Source organism: Pleurodeles waltl, chromosome 4_1, assembly GCF_031143425.1.
Source record: "Pleurodeles waltl isolate 20211129_DDA chromosome 4_1, aPleWal1.hap1.20221129, whole genome shotgun sequence".
Classification (NCBI taxonomy): domain Eukaryota; kingdom Metazoa; phylum Chordata; class Amphibia; order Caudata; family Salamandridae; genus Pleurodeles; species Pleurodeles waltl.
This window is the reverse complement of record NC_090442.1, coordinates 465,415,535-465,436,611: the sequence shown is the minus strand read 5'-3', so window position 1 is coordinate 465,436,611 and position 21,077 is coordinate 465,415,535. Positions and strand designations below refer to the sequence as shown.

General features: G+C 44.9%; 1 protein-coding gene across 5 annotated transcripts in view; it reads right to left on the bottom strand.

Annotated features, from left to right (window-relative positions):
* SLC6A15 (solute carrier family 6 member 15) overlaps positions 1–21,077 on the bottom strand; it is a 397,869-nt gene that overhangs the window by 104,675 nt on the left and 272,117 nt on the right. For all 5 annotated transcript variants that reach the window (XM_069228753.1, XM_069228752.1, XM_069228751.1 and 2 more), the window contains one exon: positions 10,075–10,185. In XM_069228753.1, the coding sequence (XP_069084854.1) occupies positions 10,075–10,185 (111 nt within the window). The remainder of the gene's footprint in view (positions 1–10,074; positions 10,186–21,077) is intronic.

Here is a 21,077-nt window from a genome sequence, read left to right as displayed (position 1 = left end):
AGGAGGGGGTGGGGCAAAGGTTGAAATAATATCTTTTGATATAAAAAAAAACTTAAATTAAGTTATTCATACACATATGCACATAACATTAGGTAAGGTTATATTGGCTGGAAAACCCTCTATATTAATACCCATATGTGCATAAAAGTAGTAATATTTACATGGTCACATGCACATTCTTTTATGACATTTCTTAAAGATTTAATCCAGGCATAACTCCTTCTGTTTATAAACCTATATTTACTTACAAGCTTCAATTATGACATTGCCTGATATACACATGTATCTTGTGGTGTAATGCACATTTTTCTTCTTATATGAATGAATCTACTTTTAACAGGAAGCATAGTTCAATATACAATGACTAGTGTACAACGTCGACTTCAACTCTATATTGTGAGAAACATAGCTGACCATATTTGTGTGTACTGTTGTGGTACACTGTTGTGTGGTAAGTATAATTGTCATGTGGAGAAGAACCACTCTTTACTAATCTTCTGAGGCTAGGATGGTTGTAAGTGAATCTTAAGTGAGTGGGTAGTGAATTCCATATTTTTGCTTCTTTATCACAGACAGATTTCCCTCCCATGTTTTGTTTTATTTGTATGTTGCAATGTTGAGGTGGGGAGCCATTCTTGATCCTAGGCTGCTTTTTTGTATTGTATTTGTTGAATTTCTTTGTGATGTAGAGTTGTCCTTTGCCACGTATTTCTTTGTGAGTGATATAAAGCAGCTTGAATTTGGATCCTCTGTCAAGCGGTAACCAGTGTGTGGCCCTCAAGGCAGGGGAGATGTGTGCTTGTGGCGTTACATGTATTAGTAGTCTAGCTGTAGCATTCTGAATTCTCTCTAATCTTCTCATAGTTTACAATGGTACAGACCATTAGTCTAATCCAGTTTAGGTAAGATAAGAGAGATGATAGCTCGAACCTTGAGTGAATCATAGGAGTGCGAATATGTGCCACAGTGCTTTCATTCTGAGCTACCTGGGCTACCTTGCCCAATTGTGCATTCATTGACTGCTCTGCATCCATGGTAATTGAGGTTTCTTACCTCCTTAGATAATTTTGTCAGTGGTCCTAGATAATCAGACCAGGGCCACAGGTTTTCTAGCCGCCGCAGGTGAGAAATTTGGTTTTGCAGCTATTCAATTTGAGGTGGCTCAAAAGCCCTGAGGTAATTGCAGATCTTTGTTGTTCCAATATTCTTTGGGTTTTTCAATTACAAAAGTGTCTGTGTGTCATCAGCGTAATTATAGCTGGTAAAGCCAAAACCATTGATAAGATCTGCCAATGATTCCCTGAAGATGTTGATAAGCATGGGTGAGAAGGTCGAGCCCTGGAGGGCTGCTGATTTAATGCTATATGGTTTAGAAAAGAAAAGAGGAGTATACATAATATTTTTTCCATTGTCAAGGTATGATGTGATCCAAGAAGCAGCTGTGCCCTCTATTCTGGCTTCCTCAAGTCTTTGGATTAGTGTGTCATGATCCAATGTGTCAAAAGCTGGTGGAAGGTTCAACAGAAGAAGGGCATCAACCCCATTCTGGTACCATGTTGTTAAGGTCATGCTACATAGAGATAAGGGCAGATTCAGTGCCTCTTTCAGGAGACAATCCAGTTGGGAATTCAGAAAGTTTGGAATTCCCTTCAATGAATTGTGACATATGGGCATAAGTTGCTCTTTCTATAAGATTTCCCAGGAATGGTCCATTTGCTATGTGTTTGTAGTTGTTGGTTTCTTGATTGTCCAGTCGTTTTTTTTTTTTTTCCAATAAAGGGTGTGTGCATATCTCTTTTAAGTCATGTGAAACAATTCTAGCTGTTAAGGAGTTGTTGATGAGTGTTCTGACTGGGATCGCTGCAGAAGTTGATAGTAGAATGTTTATTTGAATGCCTGCTGGCTTGCTCACTTTGACAAGATCCAAAATTCATTTAGTGGTAGTTCTTTAAAAGAGGGTAGAGGCTCTACTTGCTTGTCCCTGGAGATTACAGTAGGAAATGGGTTGAGGCTGTCGTTTCTTATTTTTTAAATAAGAATCAAACATGTTTGTTTTAGTTGTGTAATGATTTACCAGCTTGTTACAAAGTTCTAGAGAAAAGGGATCAGTAGCTTCAGTGCATTTTGGCTTATGGCATTCTGGGAGTATTTTATAAAATTATTTATTTGCACACTTTGCTTTGTGGATTCTGTTGGAACAGTATAGTATTTTTGCCTTTTTGATTGTACACCTATTTATTCAGTTGAGATTGTATAGGAACATCTTGTCTTGAGGGTTGCTGGTTTTGAGCCAGTTGCGTTGAAGCATAGCAATTTGTTTTTTGATATTTTGATATTTTTTAAAGCTGCGTTCATCCAAGGGGTGTGTTTTCTGGTTATGCATATATTTTTTCAGAGCAATTAGGAGATTGTAAGCTTTCCAGAGCTATCCATGGAGTGTTTGTACCTAACTAATTGTGATCGCTTCTGTGTTTGAGGTAAATAGGTTTTCTAATTCCTCCAAATTTAGCTTGTTCCAAGGTAGATATGTAGTTTAGGGCAACATGAATGTAGTTGAGTGAGTTTTCGTGTCCTGTGTAAGATGGAAACAAGGAGGTGGTCTGGCCAAGTGACTGGAGTAACTGTTTGGAACTTAAGTAATTCTGGGTGGGTGAAAATGATATCTAATATGTGTCCAGTGATGTGTGGGTGAGTGGTAATGAGCTGTTGCAGGTTGTGTGTGCCTAGGCTCTTGACAATGGTTCTGGGGTGTGGCATATTAGGTTTGTCAAACCACATGCTGAGCTCACCAAGGATGCATATCTTTGAGTACATTGTGAAAAACACTATGGCGGTCATTTTGACTATGGTGGTCTTCTGACCGCTAAGGTAAATGTGGCGGTACGACCACCAACAGGCTGGTGGTGAAGACTGCCACATTATGAGTGTGGCTGGTTGGCCTCTGTGGCCTCTGCCAGCCCGCCACATCTCCACTTATACTACCATGGCAGTCCGAACCGCCAGGCCGGAGATGATCATCTCTGACCCGGCGGTCCACAGAAGACCGCTAGCAGTAATAGGAGACGGGTTTGCACCATGGTTTCTGCGGCGGTAGTACCGCCACAAAAACCATGGTGGAAAGGCTAGCAGTGACACAGAATTTCTTCCCTCTCACCAGTAGACAGCTCCCTCACCACACCCAGCAGTCACTAGACACCCTCATCCCCCCTCACCACCAACCTTAAGCCACATCGTTCCTCTCCCCCTCCGCAAACCCCCACTCCCTTCCCACATATATGCATACATTTACAAGAACATCCATACACGCATTCATGCACCTATTCATAACAAAATCCATACACACACTCACAACTCCATTCATACACGCACTCACAACTCCATTCATACACACATTCACAGCTCCATTCATGCATACATTCACAACTCCATTCATACATGCATTCATGCACGGATACTCACACGCATACACACTCACATTCAGACATGCATACAACCACGCTTACACACTCACATTCAGACAGGCATACAACCATGCATACACACATTCATATACACACGCAGACACCACATACTCACACAACACCAACCACCCTCACACCACCCTCCCCTATCGGACGATCACCTAATCTGTTCCAGGGAGAAGGTTGTCCAGGAGGGAACGGGAATGGGCGCTTCCACCGCCGGCAGCACCCCGCCAGCAGGACAACACCAGGTCATATTATGGCACATAATATGGTGGGGGGCGTCCTACTGGCAGGGCGGGCCAGTGGTGGAAGCGCCAGAGTGCCTCTGCCCGCTCGAACAACTACTGCAGGATTCCCACCCAAAGTGTGGCAGAAACCTGAAAGTAACCCTGATATGTCAGGTGGGAGACCGACAGGACTGGCGGTCTCCTGGTGCCCGTGACAGTCTTCATGGAGGACTGCCAAAGTCATAACGAGGACCAATGTGTCTGTGAATGTTGCATTGCTAGGCGGTGGTCTGTAGAGAAGGCAAAAGTAACGTGAAAAGGTTGGGGTAGGTTTGGATCTGACAAGGAAGACCTCACAACCTCATAAAGAAATATCCTCAGCTTTGATAGGATTTGTTGTCTGTTTAAATATGATGGCCAGCCACTGCCTTTTTTGCCTGTGCAATTTTGTGCTAAGCTTGCTATCCTTCTGGACAGCTTCATACAATACCATATCTTTCCCCAGCCACGATTCAGTTAACCCCTTCTGTGCCCAGGACGTAATGGTTACGTCCTGAGGCACAGTGCTGCTGTGCCCAGAACGTAACCATTACGTCCTGGGCACACAGCCCAGAGGGAGCGCTAGCGCTCCCTCTGTGGGGTTCCCTCCACCCCCCCCAAGTCAGGGATGGAAGGGGAAGCCCTTCCCCTTCACCCCCACCCCAACGTGACGTCAGCGCGGATTGTCACAGAGCGTACTCCCATCGTGCTGGAAGCTCAGCTTCCAGCATGATCGGAAGAGAAAAGCTTTGCATTTCTCTTCCAATCACATGGGGGAGGCCGAGAGAGGCTTCAAAGGGAAGGAAAGTATTATAAATGTTCCTTAACTCCGATGATGTTCTTTAAGAAATAATTTATTGGCAAGATGAATTAACAACATCCTCCAGCCACAACCGGTAGCGAGCATTTCTCCTCACAGCTGTCAACTGTCACAGAAACAGTTATAGAATGCTGGTAGGAACCAACTGGGAAGACAAGGGGAAAATGGGGAGGAATGGAATGTTACACTTGGATCCCTATGGGCAGGTGGGTACACAATGAAAGGAAGATGAAAATAGAGAATGTACATTTTATACAAAACATTACTTATGATAAATTACAACAGAAAGTTATTTGAAGTCTCTCTCTGCGTTTTGGCAGCTGGATTGAAAGCAATCTGGCTGTCAAAACACCCACTAGACACAAGGGATGTTTTTAAAAAAATGAAACTGGCATGAGGTAGCGACCCGTTGGGCAATGGTCGCTCCCAGGGGGGGCATTTTTTTTTAAGGCCTTTTCTGCCCCCAACCTCTAGGCACCAGGGATAATTTTTTTGTTTTTTTGTTTTTGTTTTTCTGTTTTAGAGGTGGGGAGCGACCCCTTAGGCAAGGGTCGCTCCCATAGGGGGAAAATTACATTTCGGCCATTTCTGCCCCCCAGATTGGCCTATTTTTATGAGGCCAATCTGCCCCCAAGCAGGACAGAAACCACTAGATACCAGTTTTTTTGTTTGTTCGTGAATTTCATGTAAGGGGAGCGACCCCTTAGGCAAGGGTCGTTACCCGGGAGGCTGGGAGAGCAAATTTATTTTAGGCCATTTCTGCCCCCCCCAGGAGGCAGATCGGCCTGTTGTTATTAGGCCGATCTCTAGGCGCCAGGGCTAATTATTATTATTATTTTTTTTTTTTTGTTTGTTTGTTTTTTTAGAGATGGGGAACGACCCCTTAGGCAAGGGTCGCTACCCTGGAGGGGCAAATTGTATTTAGGCTATTTCTGCCTGCTTTGGGGGCAGATCGGCCGATTTTAGGTCAATCTGCCCCCAAGGGGGGCAGAAACCACTAGGCACCAGGGATCTTTTTTTTTGCGCCGTCACGCAAGGGGAGCGACCCCATAGGCAAGGGTCGCTCCCCAGGGGGCTGGGGGGGCCAATTTATTTTAGGCCATTTCTGCCCCCCTGGGGGCAGATCGGCCTATTGTTATCAGGCGATCTGCCCCCAGGGGGGAAAAAAAATTTGTGTGTGTTTTTTTTTTTTTTTAGAGATGGGGAGCGACCCCTTAGGCAAGGGTCGCTCCCCTGAAGGGGCAAATTGTATTTAAAACCATTTCTGCCCCCCTTGGGGGCAAATCAGCCGATTTTAGGTCAATCTGCCCCCAAGGGGTGCAGAAACCACTAGGCACCGGGGATCTTTTTTTTTGCGCCGTCACGCACGGGGAGCAACCCCGTAGGCAAGGGTCTCTCCCTGGGGGGGTTGGGGGGGGGCAAACTTATTTAAGGCCATTTCTGCCCCCCTGGGGCCGGCTGAGCTAGAGGCCAAAATCCACAGGTAGGCACTTTGCAAAAAACACCTCTGTTTTCTGTGAAAAAATGTGATGTGTCCACGTTGTGTTTTGGGCCATTTCCTTTTGTGGGCGCTAGGCCCACCCACACAAGTGAGGTACCATTTTTATCGGGAGACTTGGGGGAACGCTGGGCAGAAGGACATTTGTGGCTCCTCTCAGATTCCAGAACTTTCTGTCACCCAAATGAGAGGAAAAAGTGTTTGTTTGGCCAAATGTTGAAGTTTGCAAAGGATTCTGGGTAACAGAAACTGGTCAGAGCCCCACAAGTAACCCCATCTTGGATTCCCCTAGGTGTCTAGTTTACTAAAATGTGCTGGTTTGCTAGGTTTCCACAGGGGCCGGCTGAGCTAGAGGCCAAAATCCACAGGTAGGCACTGTTTTCTGTGAAAAAATGTGATGTGTCCACGTTGTGTTTTGGGCCATTTCCTTTTGTGGGCGCTAGGTCTACCCACACAAGTGGGGTACCATTTTTATCAGGAGACTTGGGGAACGCTGGGTGGAAGGAAATTTGGGGCTCCTCTCAGATTCCAGAACTTTCTGTCACCGAAATGTGAGGAAAATGTGTTTTTTTAGCCAAATTTTGAGGGTTGCAAAGGATTCTGCGTAACAGAACCTGGTCAGAGCCCAACAAGTCACCCCATCCTGGATTCCCCTAGGTCTCTAGTTTTAAAAAATGCAAAGGTTTGGTAGATTTCCCTAGGTGCCGGCTGAGCTAGAGGCCAAAATCTACAGATAGGCACTTTGCAAAAAACACCTCTGTTTTCTGTCAAAAAATGGGATGTGTCCACATTGTGCTTTGGGTCATTTCCTGTCGCGGGCGCTAGGCCTACCCACACAAGTGAGGTATCATTTTTATCAGGAGACTTGGGGGAACGCTGGGTGGAAGGAAGTTTGTCTCCTCTCAGATTCCAGAACTTTCTGTCACCGAAATGTGAGGAAAATGTGTTTTTTTAGCCACATTTTGAGGTTTGCAAAGGAATCTGGGTAACAGAACCTGGTCAGAGCCCCACAAGTCACCCCATCTTGGATTCCCCTAGGTCTCTAGTTTTCAAAAATGCACAGGTTTGGTAGGTTTCCATAGGTGCCGGCTGAGCTAGAGGCCAAAATCTACAAGTAGGCACTTTGCAAAAAACACCTTGTCTTTCTCTACATTTTTTCCTTCCAAATATAAGAGAGTGTGTAAAAAAGACGTCTATTTGAGAAATGCCCTTTAATTCACATGCTGGTATGGGCACCCCAGAATTCAGAGATGTGCAAATAACCACTGCTCCTCAACACCTTATCTTGTGCCCATTTTGGAAATACAAAGGTTTTCTTGATAGCTATTTTTTACTCTTTATATTTCAGCAAATGAATTGCTGTATACCCGGTGTAGAATGAAAACCCACTGCAGGGAGCAGCTCATTTATTGGCTCTGGGTACCTAGAGTTCTTGATGAACCTACAAGTCCTATATATCCCCACAACCAGAAGAGTCCAGCAGACGTAACAGTATATTGCTTTCACAAATCTCACATTGCAGGAAAAAGTTACAGAGTAAAAAGTAGTGGAAAATTGCAGTTCTTTTCACCTCAATTTCAATTGTTTTTTTTCAGTTGTTATTTTCTGTAGGAAACCCTTGTAGGATCTACACAAATTACCCCTTGCCGAATTCAGAATGTTATCTACTTTTCAGAAATGTTTCGGTTTCTGGGATCCAGCATTGGTTTCACGCCCATTTCTGCCACTGACTGGAAGGAGGCTGAAAGCACAAAAAATCGTAAAAATGGGGTATGTCCCAGTAAAATGCCAAAATTGGGTTGACAAATCGGGTTTTCTGATTCAAGTATGCCTGTTCCTGAAAGCTGGGAAGCTGGTTATTTTAGCACTGCAAACCCTTTGTTGATGCCATTTTCAGGGAAAAAACCACAAGCCTTCCTCTGCAGCCCCTTTTTCCCATTTTTAAAAAAAAAACAAAATTTTCACTGTATTTTGGCTAATTTCTTGGCCTCTTTCTGGGGAACCCACAAAGTCTGGGTACCTCTAGAATCCCTAGGATGTTGGAAAAAAAGGACGCAAATTTGGCATGGGTAGCTTATGTGACTAAAAAGTTATGACAGCCTAAGTGCGAACTGCCCCAAATAGCCAAAAAAAAGGCTCGGCACAGGAGGGGGAAAAGGCCTAGCAGCGAAGGGGTTAAGAAAAGTAAGTCAGATTCTGTGTCTATCAATAGGTAAAATATGTGATACTTGTTTTTAAATGGATCAAACATTCATTAGTAGGCAGTCTAAACATTTTTTGTTGAAGGTGGTGTGACTTTGTGCTGCAGGAGGGTTTGAATTGCCCTTTGAAGTTGTGGATGGTGTGCAATTGTTGGTGGTGTTAACTGTTGGGTGACAGAGAAAGTATTATATTTGTTTATCAATATCTTCCTCCACAAGGCTTAGAAGGCATTTTTTGGTTATGGCTGTGTGGTGGTGGTGAGTGTGCTTGTAATTGAGGGTGTGGGGGTATGAAGCTGTGTGTGAAAGGAAGGCTTGTTTTTGCAATAGTTAAGAAGAGAGTTGTGGAGTTCTTTGCTTTTGCATATCTTCAAGGTGGACGGCGTATGGTTGAAGGGTGGTGGTGAGACATGAGGGTAATGTAGTGTGGCTCTGAATTGAGCAATGGATGATAGACACGTGAGTGTTGTTTGTGGATTGAGCGATTGGTGTAGTTGTTGCTTGGGTAGTGTGGGGTAGAGATAGGCTTAAATATGTGTTTTATTTGCTGGTATTCAGAGAAGAGTGGATGTTTGTAGTTATATTGGGTTGATGTGTAGGTTTTTAATTTGAATGTGTGAGATTTTGTGTAGGTACATTTTGTCTGTGTGTCTGGTTGTGTTTTTGTGGGGTAGTATTATCTGGTATGTTGGTAGTGACTTGAGGTGTAGCATTTGGGTGTGAGGGACTGGTGAGTCGAGTATGTTAATGGAGAAAGGAGGTAGGGTTGTGTAAGAGAGTAGAGTTTCTGTGAAGTGTGAGGGGAAAAATATTTGTTTGGAAGATAGCTGGGTAGAGAGTGCTGAAAGAGTGCATTTGTTGTGTTTGAGAAGAAGAGGAGAAGGCAGAGTCAGTTTATTGCATTGGTAACATCCCTGTTCAAAGCAGATCTACAACAGCCACACTTAATACCAAAGGATTTCTTCATCCTATGAGTTCACATAGAGGTGCATGCTCATTCCCATGTAAAAAATCCATCAGCTCTTATTTTCCTGCAAATGACAGTGCAGCAGAACAAATTTCAACTAACAGTATCAGACGTTTGGCAAAGGAGAAAAATAGTTTCTTGCAGGTAATGATCACAGGTGACATTTCTGGGTTCTAATACTGTAAAACCTACAAGCCTTATTTAGGGTTTACCTGAGAGACTTCTTACCCTGCCAAACTCGACCTATACAGAATCAGAGGAATCACTGTGTTTACACCACTGGCTCCACCACGATACACCTCTAACAAAGCTCCACCTTTGTCAGAGGTCAGGATGACTAGCACAGATTTTTCCTGCACATATTACTGGAGATTCTTTATGGATATGAGATATGAAAATGAAGAATGGTTCCCACTTGACAGTCAAAGAGCTATCGGCTTATCGTGGCCATTTTCTTATTCTGCTTATAGAAAAAAACTTTCACTTTGAAAGCTTGTTTTCCCTAAATATTTTTTTTGTCAAATCGTTCCTTTAACGTTATGCAGACTTAGCAAACCTGTAGTGTTGCGTAGCCAAAAATAAATCACTAAGGGCAAATGCTACTGGACCAAGGTGGTGGAGGCCATGGCCACCAGGCCATTCCACCAGCATCTCAATGCCCCCAGCTCATTTATGTTTCTTTCCAAGACTGATCAAACATGCTATATGTGTTTCTGAAGTAATTGTAGGTAGCAATTCTTCATAATATGATGAGAGCAATGATAAAAGTTGAAACAAAACAATGTGTGGATGGCATTTGCAGCCATTCATCATTGTTCCCTGGTAAACACTTAATGCATTAGTAACTGAGCGTCATACCTTAGGGGTGAACATGTGCCGAATGCCATCAACCGCACCATTTAAAAGTAGTCCTCTCACTAGAAAGCATATCAGCACTACATATGGGAAGAGTGAACTGAAATACATGATCTGGAAAAAATATAGATAAAAAGGAATTATGACAATTTTTGTGACCAACATTCTTTTTGAAATACATTAACTTCAAACAGGACAACAATCCTGTTAAAAAAATAATTAATTGTTACATCAAACACTATGAGCAAGACATTCTACTAAATTATGGACCATCATAGACAATGTAGGCCAAACAATCAAAGAATTGCTCAAAATGAGTGGCACATTGGCATTTGGACTGATTAGCTTTTATTTAAATTATGCTACGAATTCACCTGAAATCTGAGTTTGTAGACAGATTGTAGTAAGCAAGACTACAAGTGAGGAGAAAGGTAAGACTTTTTATTAAAACGTAGACCGCTACGATATCGCAGCTACCGCCTTCAACTGTCCTCTCGACTCCCAGTGTCTCGAGCTCACTCTCACGAGCTCGGGACGTAAGGCGGGAGTCGCGAGGACGCGGCAACACCACATTATCCTCTTCCCTTACAAATGAGCAACAAACAATTTTTCCATTACCATTAATCATCAAGATAGCAGTCTACAAAAAAACAATAACAACAAAAAAAATAAAAATAAAATTAAAGATACAAAGCATCAAGAAAGATGAAACACAAAATCATAACTCAAATACATGTCACAGAATTGACAGTATCTCAAAGGTTTCACCCTTTGTCTGCCACTTCTGCGTAAATAACATGCAAAAACAACTTTATCAACATCTGTAGGATTCGTTTCATCAGTCACCGGTTCACTGTGAGATGGTTTGTTCAAACATTCCATAGAATGATCAGACTTACACATTTTGCTAGGAATTTCCTTGACTTTAACCACCCTGTCAGCATTCCACCAATTTCGCAAATTAACCCTAACAGCATTACCACATACTTTGTCAATTATCATGGGTTCTGAAAATCTCTTTTCTCCTTTCTTCCTGTGAACAGGAAGTTTGATTCTAATCTTGTCCCCTACTTCAAATTGATGGGGATAGACCCTCTTTGATGAATCAAAATATTCCTTCTGCCTTCTTTGTGCCCTCCCGACATTATTTCTGACAGCATCATCAATTACACTCAAATCACTTCGTTTCACCCACTTAGACATCCAACCAGGACAGATCCTTGAAGATGGCTTCCTTCCACGCAACAGTTCAAACGGAGAAACACCTGTAGAAGATTGGGGGGTTGTGCGATAAAACCAAAGCATAGTCCGTACAGAAATGTGAACATTTGACTTGTTAGCAATAGCCCATTGTGCACAATTCCCCAATACTTGATTCATGCGCTCTACAAGGCCATTGGTTTGAGGATGATATAGTGAACTCTTTATGTGTTTGACATCACCTTCTAGTAAAAATTCTTTAAATTCCTGACTAACAAATTGCACACCATTGTCAGAAACAATGGCCGAAGGGAACCCCTCCCATAGAAATACATCTCTCAAAAATTCAATTACATTTTTTGATGAAGGCTCACTTATAAATTTGATTTCAGGCCACTTAGAATAGTAATCAATTAAGACTACAGCAAATCTACATGGACTTGGCAAAGCATAGAAAGGACCAATAAGATCAATTCCCAGCTTTTCCCAAAAACTATCGGGTAGTTCAATAGGTTGTAACGGTGGAGTCCTCACCTTGAACCCCTTTTCACAACTGTTGCAAATCACACATTCATCCACACAGACATCAACACATTGGTCCATTCCAGGCCACCAAAATGTTTCACGTAATCTGCGCTTAGTAAGTGTCCTGCTTAAGTGTCCCTCATGCGCAGCAGCAACTATTCTTTTCCTCAGGCTCTCCGGGGGAACAAATCTCTCAACCCTCATCAGAATGTCATCTTCAACTGACATTTCATCTGACACCTTGACAAGAGTTTGGAATTGAATAGGCACATTTCTTTCTCTGGGCCACCCTTCTTTTATAAATTTTACAATCTGAGCCAATACCAAGTATTTTGCCAATTCCCTCTTCCACTCACATTCACTTATTGCACACATATCTTCCAGATCAACAGCTGCTATAAAACAGTTATCAACATCATCTTCATCTTCATCCTCACCATCCTCAACCAGTGGAAATCTAGATAGAAAATCTGCTCTAACATTCTTGTTACCTGGAACATAACGGACTTCAAAATCATATTGTAATAATTTTGTGACTATACTAGAAATGCGAGGTGTTGATTCTCTGATTTTGTCTCCAGTCAAAATAGGAACAAGATGACTATGATCTGTGCACAACACAAACTTGTTTCCCCAGACATATGGATGAAACTTCCTTATAGCCCACCAACATGCCAACAATTATTTTTCAATAACAGAAAAGTTTAATTCAGATCCTCTCAAAACTCTTGATGCATATCCCAAAGTTTTTTCCTTCTCTTCGTACGCCTGAGTCAACACAGCACCCGCACCGAAACTGCTTGCATCAACAGTTATAATACACTGCGCGTCTGGATCAAAATGGTTTCAGAATTTTAGGCCCAACTAGTTGCAACTTGATCCACTCAAACGCTTCCTGACAATCCTTACTCCAAACAAAAACAACATTTTTCTTTAACAAATCCGTCAAAGGTTTAGTTTTAGCAGCGTAATCACTCATGAACCGTGGATAGAATTCGCACAAACCAATAAAAAACTTCAATCCTCTTTTGTCTGACGGTGGAGAAGCATTCATAATCGCTTTGACTAACCCTGGTTTGGGTTCAATCCCTTGTTCGGAAACAACATGTCCTAAATATTCAACTCTATTACGCAAAAATTGGCATTTCTTACTTTTGAGAACCACTCCTTTTTCCTGCATTATTCTTAACACTTTCCTCACAATGTGATCATGTTCCTCTTTGGATACTGCATGGATCAAAACATCATCTTGAAATACAGCTACCCCTTTTATGTCCTTTAACATCTGAGACATTACTCGTTGAAAACCAGCTGCTGCTGAGGCTAACCCAAAAGGCATCCTGCAATACTGAAATGTGCCCAAAGGTGAAACAAAGGCAGTAAGATGCCTTGAGGCTGGCTCTATCTGATGATATGCCGCAGCTAGATCCAACTTGGAAAACCACCTTGATTCACCGATAGTGGCCAGCATTTCTGTAAGTTTAGGTAAAGGATGCGAGTCTACCCAAATATGTTTATTCAAACTGCGTAGGTCCACACAGACTCTCAAATCGCCATTTTTCTTCCTTGCAATAACCAAGGGAGACAACCACAAAGAGGAATCTATAGGTTCAATGATAGCTTTCATACACAAATCCTTCAACTCCCTTTCCAATTTGTCCCTCACACTGAATGGTATACTCCTAAATTTGTGTTTCACTGGAATGGCTCCCTCCTTTACTTTTATCACATGAGTAAATCCTTCAATGGTGCCCAACTTTTCCGAAAATACCAAAGGAAAATCCTTTATCAGATTGGCTGCATAATCACCTGATTCTACTACAGATACCTGTTCCTTAGTGCCTGGCCTCAAAACCATTTGGAACAAACCTTGATGGAACCAACCCAAAATGTTTAGTCCCTTTATCGCCACATAAACCTTGCCAAAAATTCTCCTTCCCTTAAATTCAAGTACATCTTCGAAATAACCAGCCAATTCAATCTTTCTCCCTTCATAGGAGACAGGTGCTCTGTCAGGTGCACAGAGAGTTCTCTCTCCCCAAACCTCCTTGCACAGTTCTTGAGTAATCATTGTGATCTGAGCCCCAGAATCCACCAAAAGTTTGATCATTTTGTCACCAACACCAATTTCAGCGTAAGGATCCACACACCTAGTAGGATCTCCAGTCACTATCTGATCCTCTGTGACAATCATCACCATGTCCCTGAACTCTTCTTGGATTCTATCTACATCACTATCATCTACTTCTGTAACATTTGCTATCCCTGAACCATCTGGAAGCTTCCCTGAACCCTGTTGATAACCAACACTCATTTTGGCACTCTGACACACTTTGGCAAAGTGCCCCACTTTGTTGCACTTCCTGCATGTGGCATTCTTAGCAGGACATCCTCTGCCACTCTTAATATGGTTCAGATTACCACACCGAAAACAAATTTTGCTTTGCTTAAAAAATGGTTTGGAAAAAGTCTTAGTTGAGTTTAACATTTTTCCATCTTGAGAATTCACCAGTCCTATATTTCCTGTTGTTCTGGATTCCGGTTCCTTCACAGACAATTTAGACGTCTCAATGCTCTTTGCCAGTCGTAATGTCTCATCCAGTGACAGATTGCTCAAGGAAAGAAGTTTTTGTTGGATAGTCTTGTCTATGCATTTAACAATAAATTGGTCCCTGACCAGCTGGTCACTAAACGCCTGAAATTGACAATCAGCTGCAAGTTTTCTCAGTGCTGACACAAAGGTATCCACGTCTTCACCAGGATTTTGTTCTCTTTTGAAAAACTTGTGTCTAATAACGACTAAACTGGGTTATATGTCAAACCTCAGTTCCAATTTTTTTACTGTTTCGGCATACTCATTAATCTCTTCTCCTTCTTCCAATACCAAGGCAGGAAGATATTTAAAAACGGATCTCCCTTCAAATCCTTGGGAATGCAGTAAAATAATGTTTTTCCTTTCAGGACGGAAGCGTGCTGCACCAATTGCTCCTAAGTACATTTCAAATGCATCAAACCAGTTTTTCCATGGAATTGGAGGGTTACAGTGTTTCCCAAAAAAATGGAGGTGGATTCAAAGAATGCATTCTTAAAGCAGTTCAAGTGCAGAAGGTAAGTAATATCACAGAGTGTGTGACGCAGAAAGAAATGAAGGCTGGTGAAACCCAGCAACAATTTTTACTTAACCTTCTTTACTTTTACGTCTGTAGTAATATAAGAGCCAAAGCAGATCACAAACAAAAAGCGCTGATGGTTCCTTATAATATAAGCAGCTAAGAAGTAAAAATAAGCTGTCAAAATTATTTTTCCTCTTAAAATCAAGGTGCAGTACCTCTTAGTTCCATGAAATGGCAGTGTTGGACAAAAAATCCAAAGTAACTGCTTCAGCTTCTTCTTGAAAACAAAAATAGGTAACCAATCATGAGCTTAGATTGACGTTACCAATATTAGCTGTACTTCCTGCTTGGTTTAGACAAGGAAAATGGGTCCGATGCAGCGGTCTACTCGTCGCCAAAAATACTTGTAGTAAGCAAGACTACAAGTGAGGAGAAAGGTAAGACTTTTTATTAAAACGTAGACCGCTGCGATGTCGCAGCTACCACCTTCAACCGTCCTCTCGACTCCCAGTGTCTCAAGCTCACTCTCACGAGCTAGGGACGTAAGACGGGAGTCGCGAGGACTCTGCAACACCACACAGTTCTACAATGCAAGGATCAATTTCCCTATTCATGGTTCATAATTCCTTGCTTCTGCTTCTGTAACAGACTGTATGCTCTGGTTTGAAATGCACCAGTATGATACCTACTAGAAATAAAATTGTGTATATGTTTCTGATAGATCGTGACTTTCAGGCCCATGACAACAGATGCATTTTGGACTCCCTTTTGAAACATACTTCTAATTAGAATCCAAAATGACATATATTTACATTTGTCCTACTGATTATAGACTCTCAAAAGACCACTACCGTTCATTCTATGAAATTACTTACCTTCCGCTTCCCACTCTTAGTCTCTCTGGCCATGATCTTTCAACAGATCAGCAGACCTGACCCCCTAACACTAATTAAGGCAGTTATAAAGCTCATCAGCACCTCTACCCCAATACAGGCTTGGTCTTGGACTTCAAACCTACGGGCATTATGAGTAGCAGGACTTTGGAAGAAGCACTGTTGGACCTGCATGACACTATAACTATCAAACAGTCCAATAAACTAACCCTGATCAAAGTCAACATTGTGAAACAAGGCTTCAAACCATACAGTATTTCAAATGACACTAGATTGTTTAGATGATGCTGCTGTCATGGTCATCCTCCACTTGATACAAACCACATGCACCCATAACACAGCCATTTCAAAGACGTGTAATTGAAATTCTCAAGCAAGAACACATTAACCTCAGGAAAGTAGCCAGGACTATGGCGGTTATTCTGACCGCGGCGGGCGGCAGTCGCCGCCCGCCATGCGGTCACCGCCGAATGACCGCACCACGGTCAAAAGACCGCGGCGGCCATTCTGGCTTTCCCGCTAGGCGACCGCCAAAAGGGCGCCCGCCGGCCCAGCGGGAAAGCCCCTGCAATGAGGAAGCCGGCTCCGAATGGAGCCGGCGGAGTTGCAGGGGTGCGACGGGTGCAGTGGCACCCGTCACGATTTTCACTGTCTGGTAAGCAGACAGTGAAAATCATGGTGGGGCCCTCTTAGGGGGCCCCTGCACTGCCCACGCCAGTGGCATGGGTAGTGCAGGGGCCCCCAGGGGCCCCACGACACCCGTTCCCCGCCATCCTGGTTCTGGCGGTGAAAACCGCCAGAAACAGGCTGGCGGGAAGGGGGTCGGAATCCCCATGGCGGCGCTGCAAGCAGCGTCGCCATGGAGGATTCCCTGGGACAGGGGAAAACCGGCGGGAAACCGCCGGTTCCCCTTTTCTGACCGCGGCTTTACCGCCGCGGTCAGAATAGCCCAGGAAGCACCGCCAGCCTGTTGGCGGTGCTTCCGCTGCCCTCCGCCCTGGCGGTCAGTGACCGCCAGGGTTGGAATGAGGGCCTGTATGTTTTCGGGGGCCTAGAACCAGAGGATGATACCAATGTAAACGAGCATTTGCAATCCAATCGGTCTTGCATTTGCGATCTTTAGAGCTATTGGCATTGAAACTGAAAATGTCTTTTACCCGTATGTTTTGGTTTGGAGTGAAGTGTATGTATGTGGTTTGGAGTGGAATTATGTGGTATTATGCTTTTTAATATTGCACATAAGGAATAGCTTTTAGCTTACATAACAGGTTCACAAATGGCTCGTTAATACTTTTATCCCCCTTTGCAATAAAAAATAAAAATAAAAAAAAAGATGACCTTATGTGGCATGTAGCTGGTGCTTATATAAAGCACTGCAAAGCCTATGGGCTGAGTTGCACAATATAAAAATAATATACGAAGTCAGGCTGAAATGGTCTTTTAAAAGTTTTGTAAATACAGAAAGAAATAGTAAGTGCAGGTGATTGCCACTGCTAGTATATTACACCTCCGATTATTTTTCCTAAACATATTAACCCCTTCTGTGCCCAGGACGTAATGGTTACGTCCTGAGGCACAGTGCTGCTGTGCCCAGGACGTAACCATTACGTCCTGTGCACAGAGCCCAGAGGGAGCGCTAGCGCTCCCTCTGTGGGGTTCCCCCCACCCCCCCAAGTCAGGGATGGAAGGGGAAGCCCTTCCCCTCCCACCCCCGACCCCCCAACCCCCCAACCCCCCCTGTGACGTCAGCGCGCGAGCGCGCACTGATTAGTCACAGGGTCTCCCCCATCGCGCTGGAAGCAGAGCTTCCAGCGCGATTGAAAAAGAAATGCTTTTGCATTTCTTTTTCAATCCCATGGGGGAGGCCCCGAGAGGCTTCAAAGGGAAGGAAATGTATTTCCTTCCCTTTGAAGTCTCTCACAGGTTTCAAAAGCCGGGACACCAGGGGTTTTTTTTTTTTCCTTGAAATTGGCAAAAGGGAGCGACCCCTTGGGCAAGGGTCGCTCCCAGGGGGGCATTTTTTTAGGAAGGCCTTTTCTGCCCCCCCTGGGGGCAGATTGGCCTATTATTAGGCCGATCTGCCCCTCTAGGCACCAGGGACCTTTTTTTTTTTTTTTTTTTTTTTTTTTGTGATGATTTCTTTTTTTTTAGGTGGGGAGCGACCCCTTAGGCAAGGGTCGCTCCCCTACGGGGCAATATATATTTAGGCCATTTCTGCCCCCCTTGGGGGCAGATTGGCCTATTTTGATAAGGCCAATCTGTCCCCAAGGGGGGCAGAAACCATTAGACACCAGGGAGTTTGTTTTTGCGCGCGAATGTCACGCAACGAAGCGACCCCTTTGGCAAGGGTCGCTCCCAGGGGGGGCATTTTTTTGGGAAGGCCTTTTCTGCCCCCCCTGGGGACAGATCGGCCTATTATTAGGCCGATCTGCCCCCAGGGGGGGCAGAAACCTCTAGGCACCAGGGATCTTTTTTTTTTCTTTTTGTTATGTTTTCTTTTTTTTTTAGGTGGGGAGCGACCCCTTAGGCAAGGGTCGCTCCCCTAGGGGGCAAATTATATTTAGGCCATTTCTGCTCCCCTTGGGGGCAGATTGGCCTATTTTGATGAGGCCAATCTGCCCCCAAGGGGGGCAGAAACCATTAGACACCAGGGAGTTTTTTTTTTGCGTGAATTTCACGCAAGGGGAGCGACCCCTTAGGCAAGGGTCGCTCCCTGGGGGGGGGGGGGATTATTTTAGGCCATTTCTGCCCCCCTGGGGGGGGTAGATCAGCCTATTTTGATTCGGCTGATCTGCCCCCAAGGGGGGCAGAAACCACTAGGCACCAGGGATTTTTTTGTTTTTCTGTTTTACAGATGGGGAGCGACCCCCTTGGACAAGGGTCGCTCCCCTGGAGGGGCAAAATGTATTTAGGCCATTTCTGCCCGCTTTAGAAACCACTAGGCACCAGGGATCTTTTTTTTGTGCCGTCACACAAGGGGAGCGACCTTGTAGTCAAGGGTCGCTCCCCGGGGGGGGGTAGGGGTGGGGGGGATCAAAATTATTTTAGGCCATCTCTGCCCCAAGTATTAGGCCGATCTACCCCCAGGGGGGGGAGAAACCTCTAGGCGCCAGGGCAAATTTTTTTTGTGTGTTTTTTTTATTGGTTTGGTTTTTTTTTTAGAGATGGGGAGCGACCCATCAGGCAAGGGTCTCTCCCCTGGGGGGCAAATTGTATTTAGACCATTTCTGCCCCCCTTGGGGGCAGATTGGTCGATTTTAGGTCAATCTGCCCCAAGGGGGCAGAAACCACTAGGCACCGGGGATTTGTTTTTTGGCGCCAATGTCACGCAGGGGGGAGCGACCCCGTAGGCAATGGTCGCTCCGGGGGGGGGGGGGGTGAGGGTTCAGGGGGCAAATTTATTTTAGGCCATTTCTGCCCCCCCTGGGGGCAGATCGGCCTATTATTAGGCCGATCTGCCCCCAGGGGGGGCAGAAACCTCTTGTTGAAAGGGCAAAAAAAAAAATGGTGTTTTTTTTTTTGTTTGTTTGTTTTTTTTTAGAGATGGGGAGCGACCCATCAGGCAAGGGTCGCTCCCCTGGGGGGCAAATTGTGTTTAGACCATTTCTGCCCCCCTTGGGGGCAGATTGGTCGATTTTAGGTCAATCTGCCCCAAGGGGGCAGAAACCACTAGGCACCGGGGATTTGTTTTTTGGCGCCAATGTTACGCAGGGGGAGCGACCCCGTAGGCAAGGGTCGCTCCTGGTGGGGGGGGTGGGGGTTGGGGATGCAAATTTATTTTAGGCCATTTCTGCCCCCCCTGGGGGCAGATCGGCCTATTATTAGGTCGATCTGCCACCAGGGGGGGCAGAAACCTCTTGTTGCCAGGGCAATTTTTTTTTTTGTGTTTATTTTTTTGTTTGTTTGGTTTTTTTTAGAGATGGGGAGCGACCCATCAGGCAAGGGTCGCTCCCCTGGGGGGCAAATTGTGTTTAGACCATTTCTGCCCCCCTTGGGGGCAGATTGGTTGATTTTAGGTCAATCTGCCCCAAGGGGGCAGAAACCACTAGCACCGGGGATTTGTTTTTTGGCGCCAATGTCACGCAGGGGGAGCGACCCCGTAGGCAAGGGTCGCTCCGGGGGGGGGTGGGTGTTCGGGGGGAAATTTATTTTAGGCCATTTCTGCCCCCCCTGGGGGCAGATCGGCCTATTATTAGGCCGATCTGCCCCCAGGGGGGGCAGAAACCTCTTGTTGTCGGGGCAAATATTTTTTTTGTGTTTTTTTTTTGTTTGGTTGGTTTTTTTTAGAGATGGGGAGCGACCCATCAGGCAAGGGTCGCTCCCCTGGGGTGCAAATTGTGTTTAGACCATTTCTGCCCCCTTTGGGGGCAGATTGGTCGATTTTAGGTCAATCTGCCCCAAGGGGGCAGAAACCACTAGGCACCGGGGATTTGTTTTTTGGCGCCAATGTTACGCAGGGGGAGCGACCCCATAGGCAAGGGTCGCTCCGGGGGCGGGGGGTGGATGTTCGGGGGGCAAATTTATTTTAGGCCATTTCTGCCCCCCCCTGGGGGCAGAAACCTCTTGTTGCCAGGGCAAATTTTTTTTTTGTGTTTTTTTTTTTGTTTGTTTGGTTTTTTTTAGAGATGGGGAGCGACCCATCAGGCAAGGGTCGCTCCCCTGGGGGGCAAATTGTGTTTAGACCATTTCTGCCCCCCTTGGGGGCAGATTGGTCGAGTTTAGGTCAATCTGCCCCAAGGGGGCAGAAACCACTAGGCACCGGGGATTTGTTTTTTGGCGCCAATGTTACGCAGGGGGAGCGACCCCATAGGCAAGGGTCGCTCCGGGGGCGGGGGGTGGATGTTCAGGGGGCAAATTTATTTTAGGCCATTTCTGCCCCCCCTGGGGGCAGATCGACCTATTATTAGGCCGATCTGCCCCCAGGGGGGGCAGAAACCTCTTGTTGCCAGGGCAAATTTTTTTTTTGTGTTTTTTTTTTGTTTGTTTGTTTTTTTTTAGAGATGGGGAGCGACCCATCAGGCAAGGGTCGCTCCCCTGGGGGACAAATTGTGTTTAGACCATTTCTGCCCCCCTTGGGGGCAGATTGGTCGATTTTAGGTCAATCTGCCCCAAGGGGGCAGAAACCACTAGGCACCGGGGATTTGTTTTTTGGCGCCAATGTTACGCAGGGGGAGCGACTCCGTAGGCAAGGGTCGCTCCTGGTGGGGGGGTGGGGGTTGGGGATGCAAATTTATTTTAGGCCATTTCTGCCCCCACCTGGGGGCAGATCGGCCTA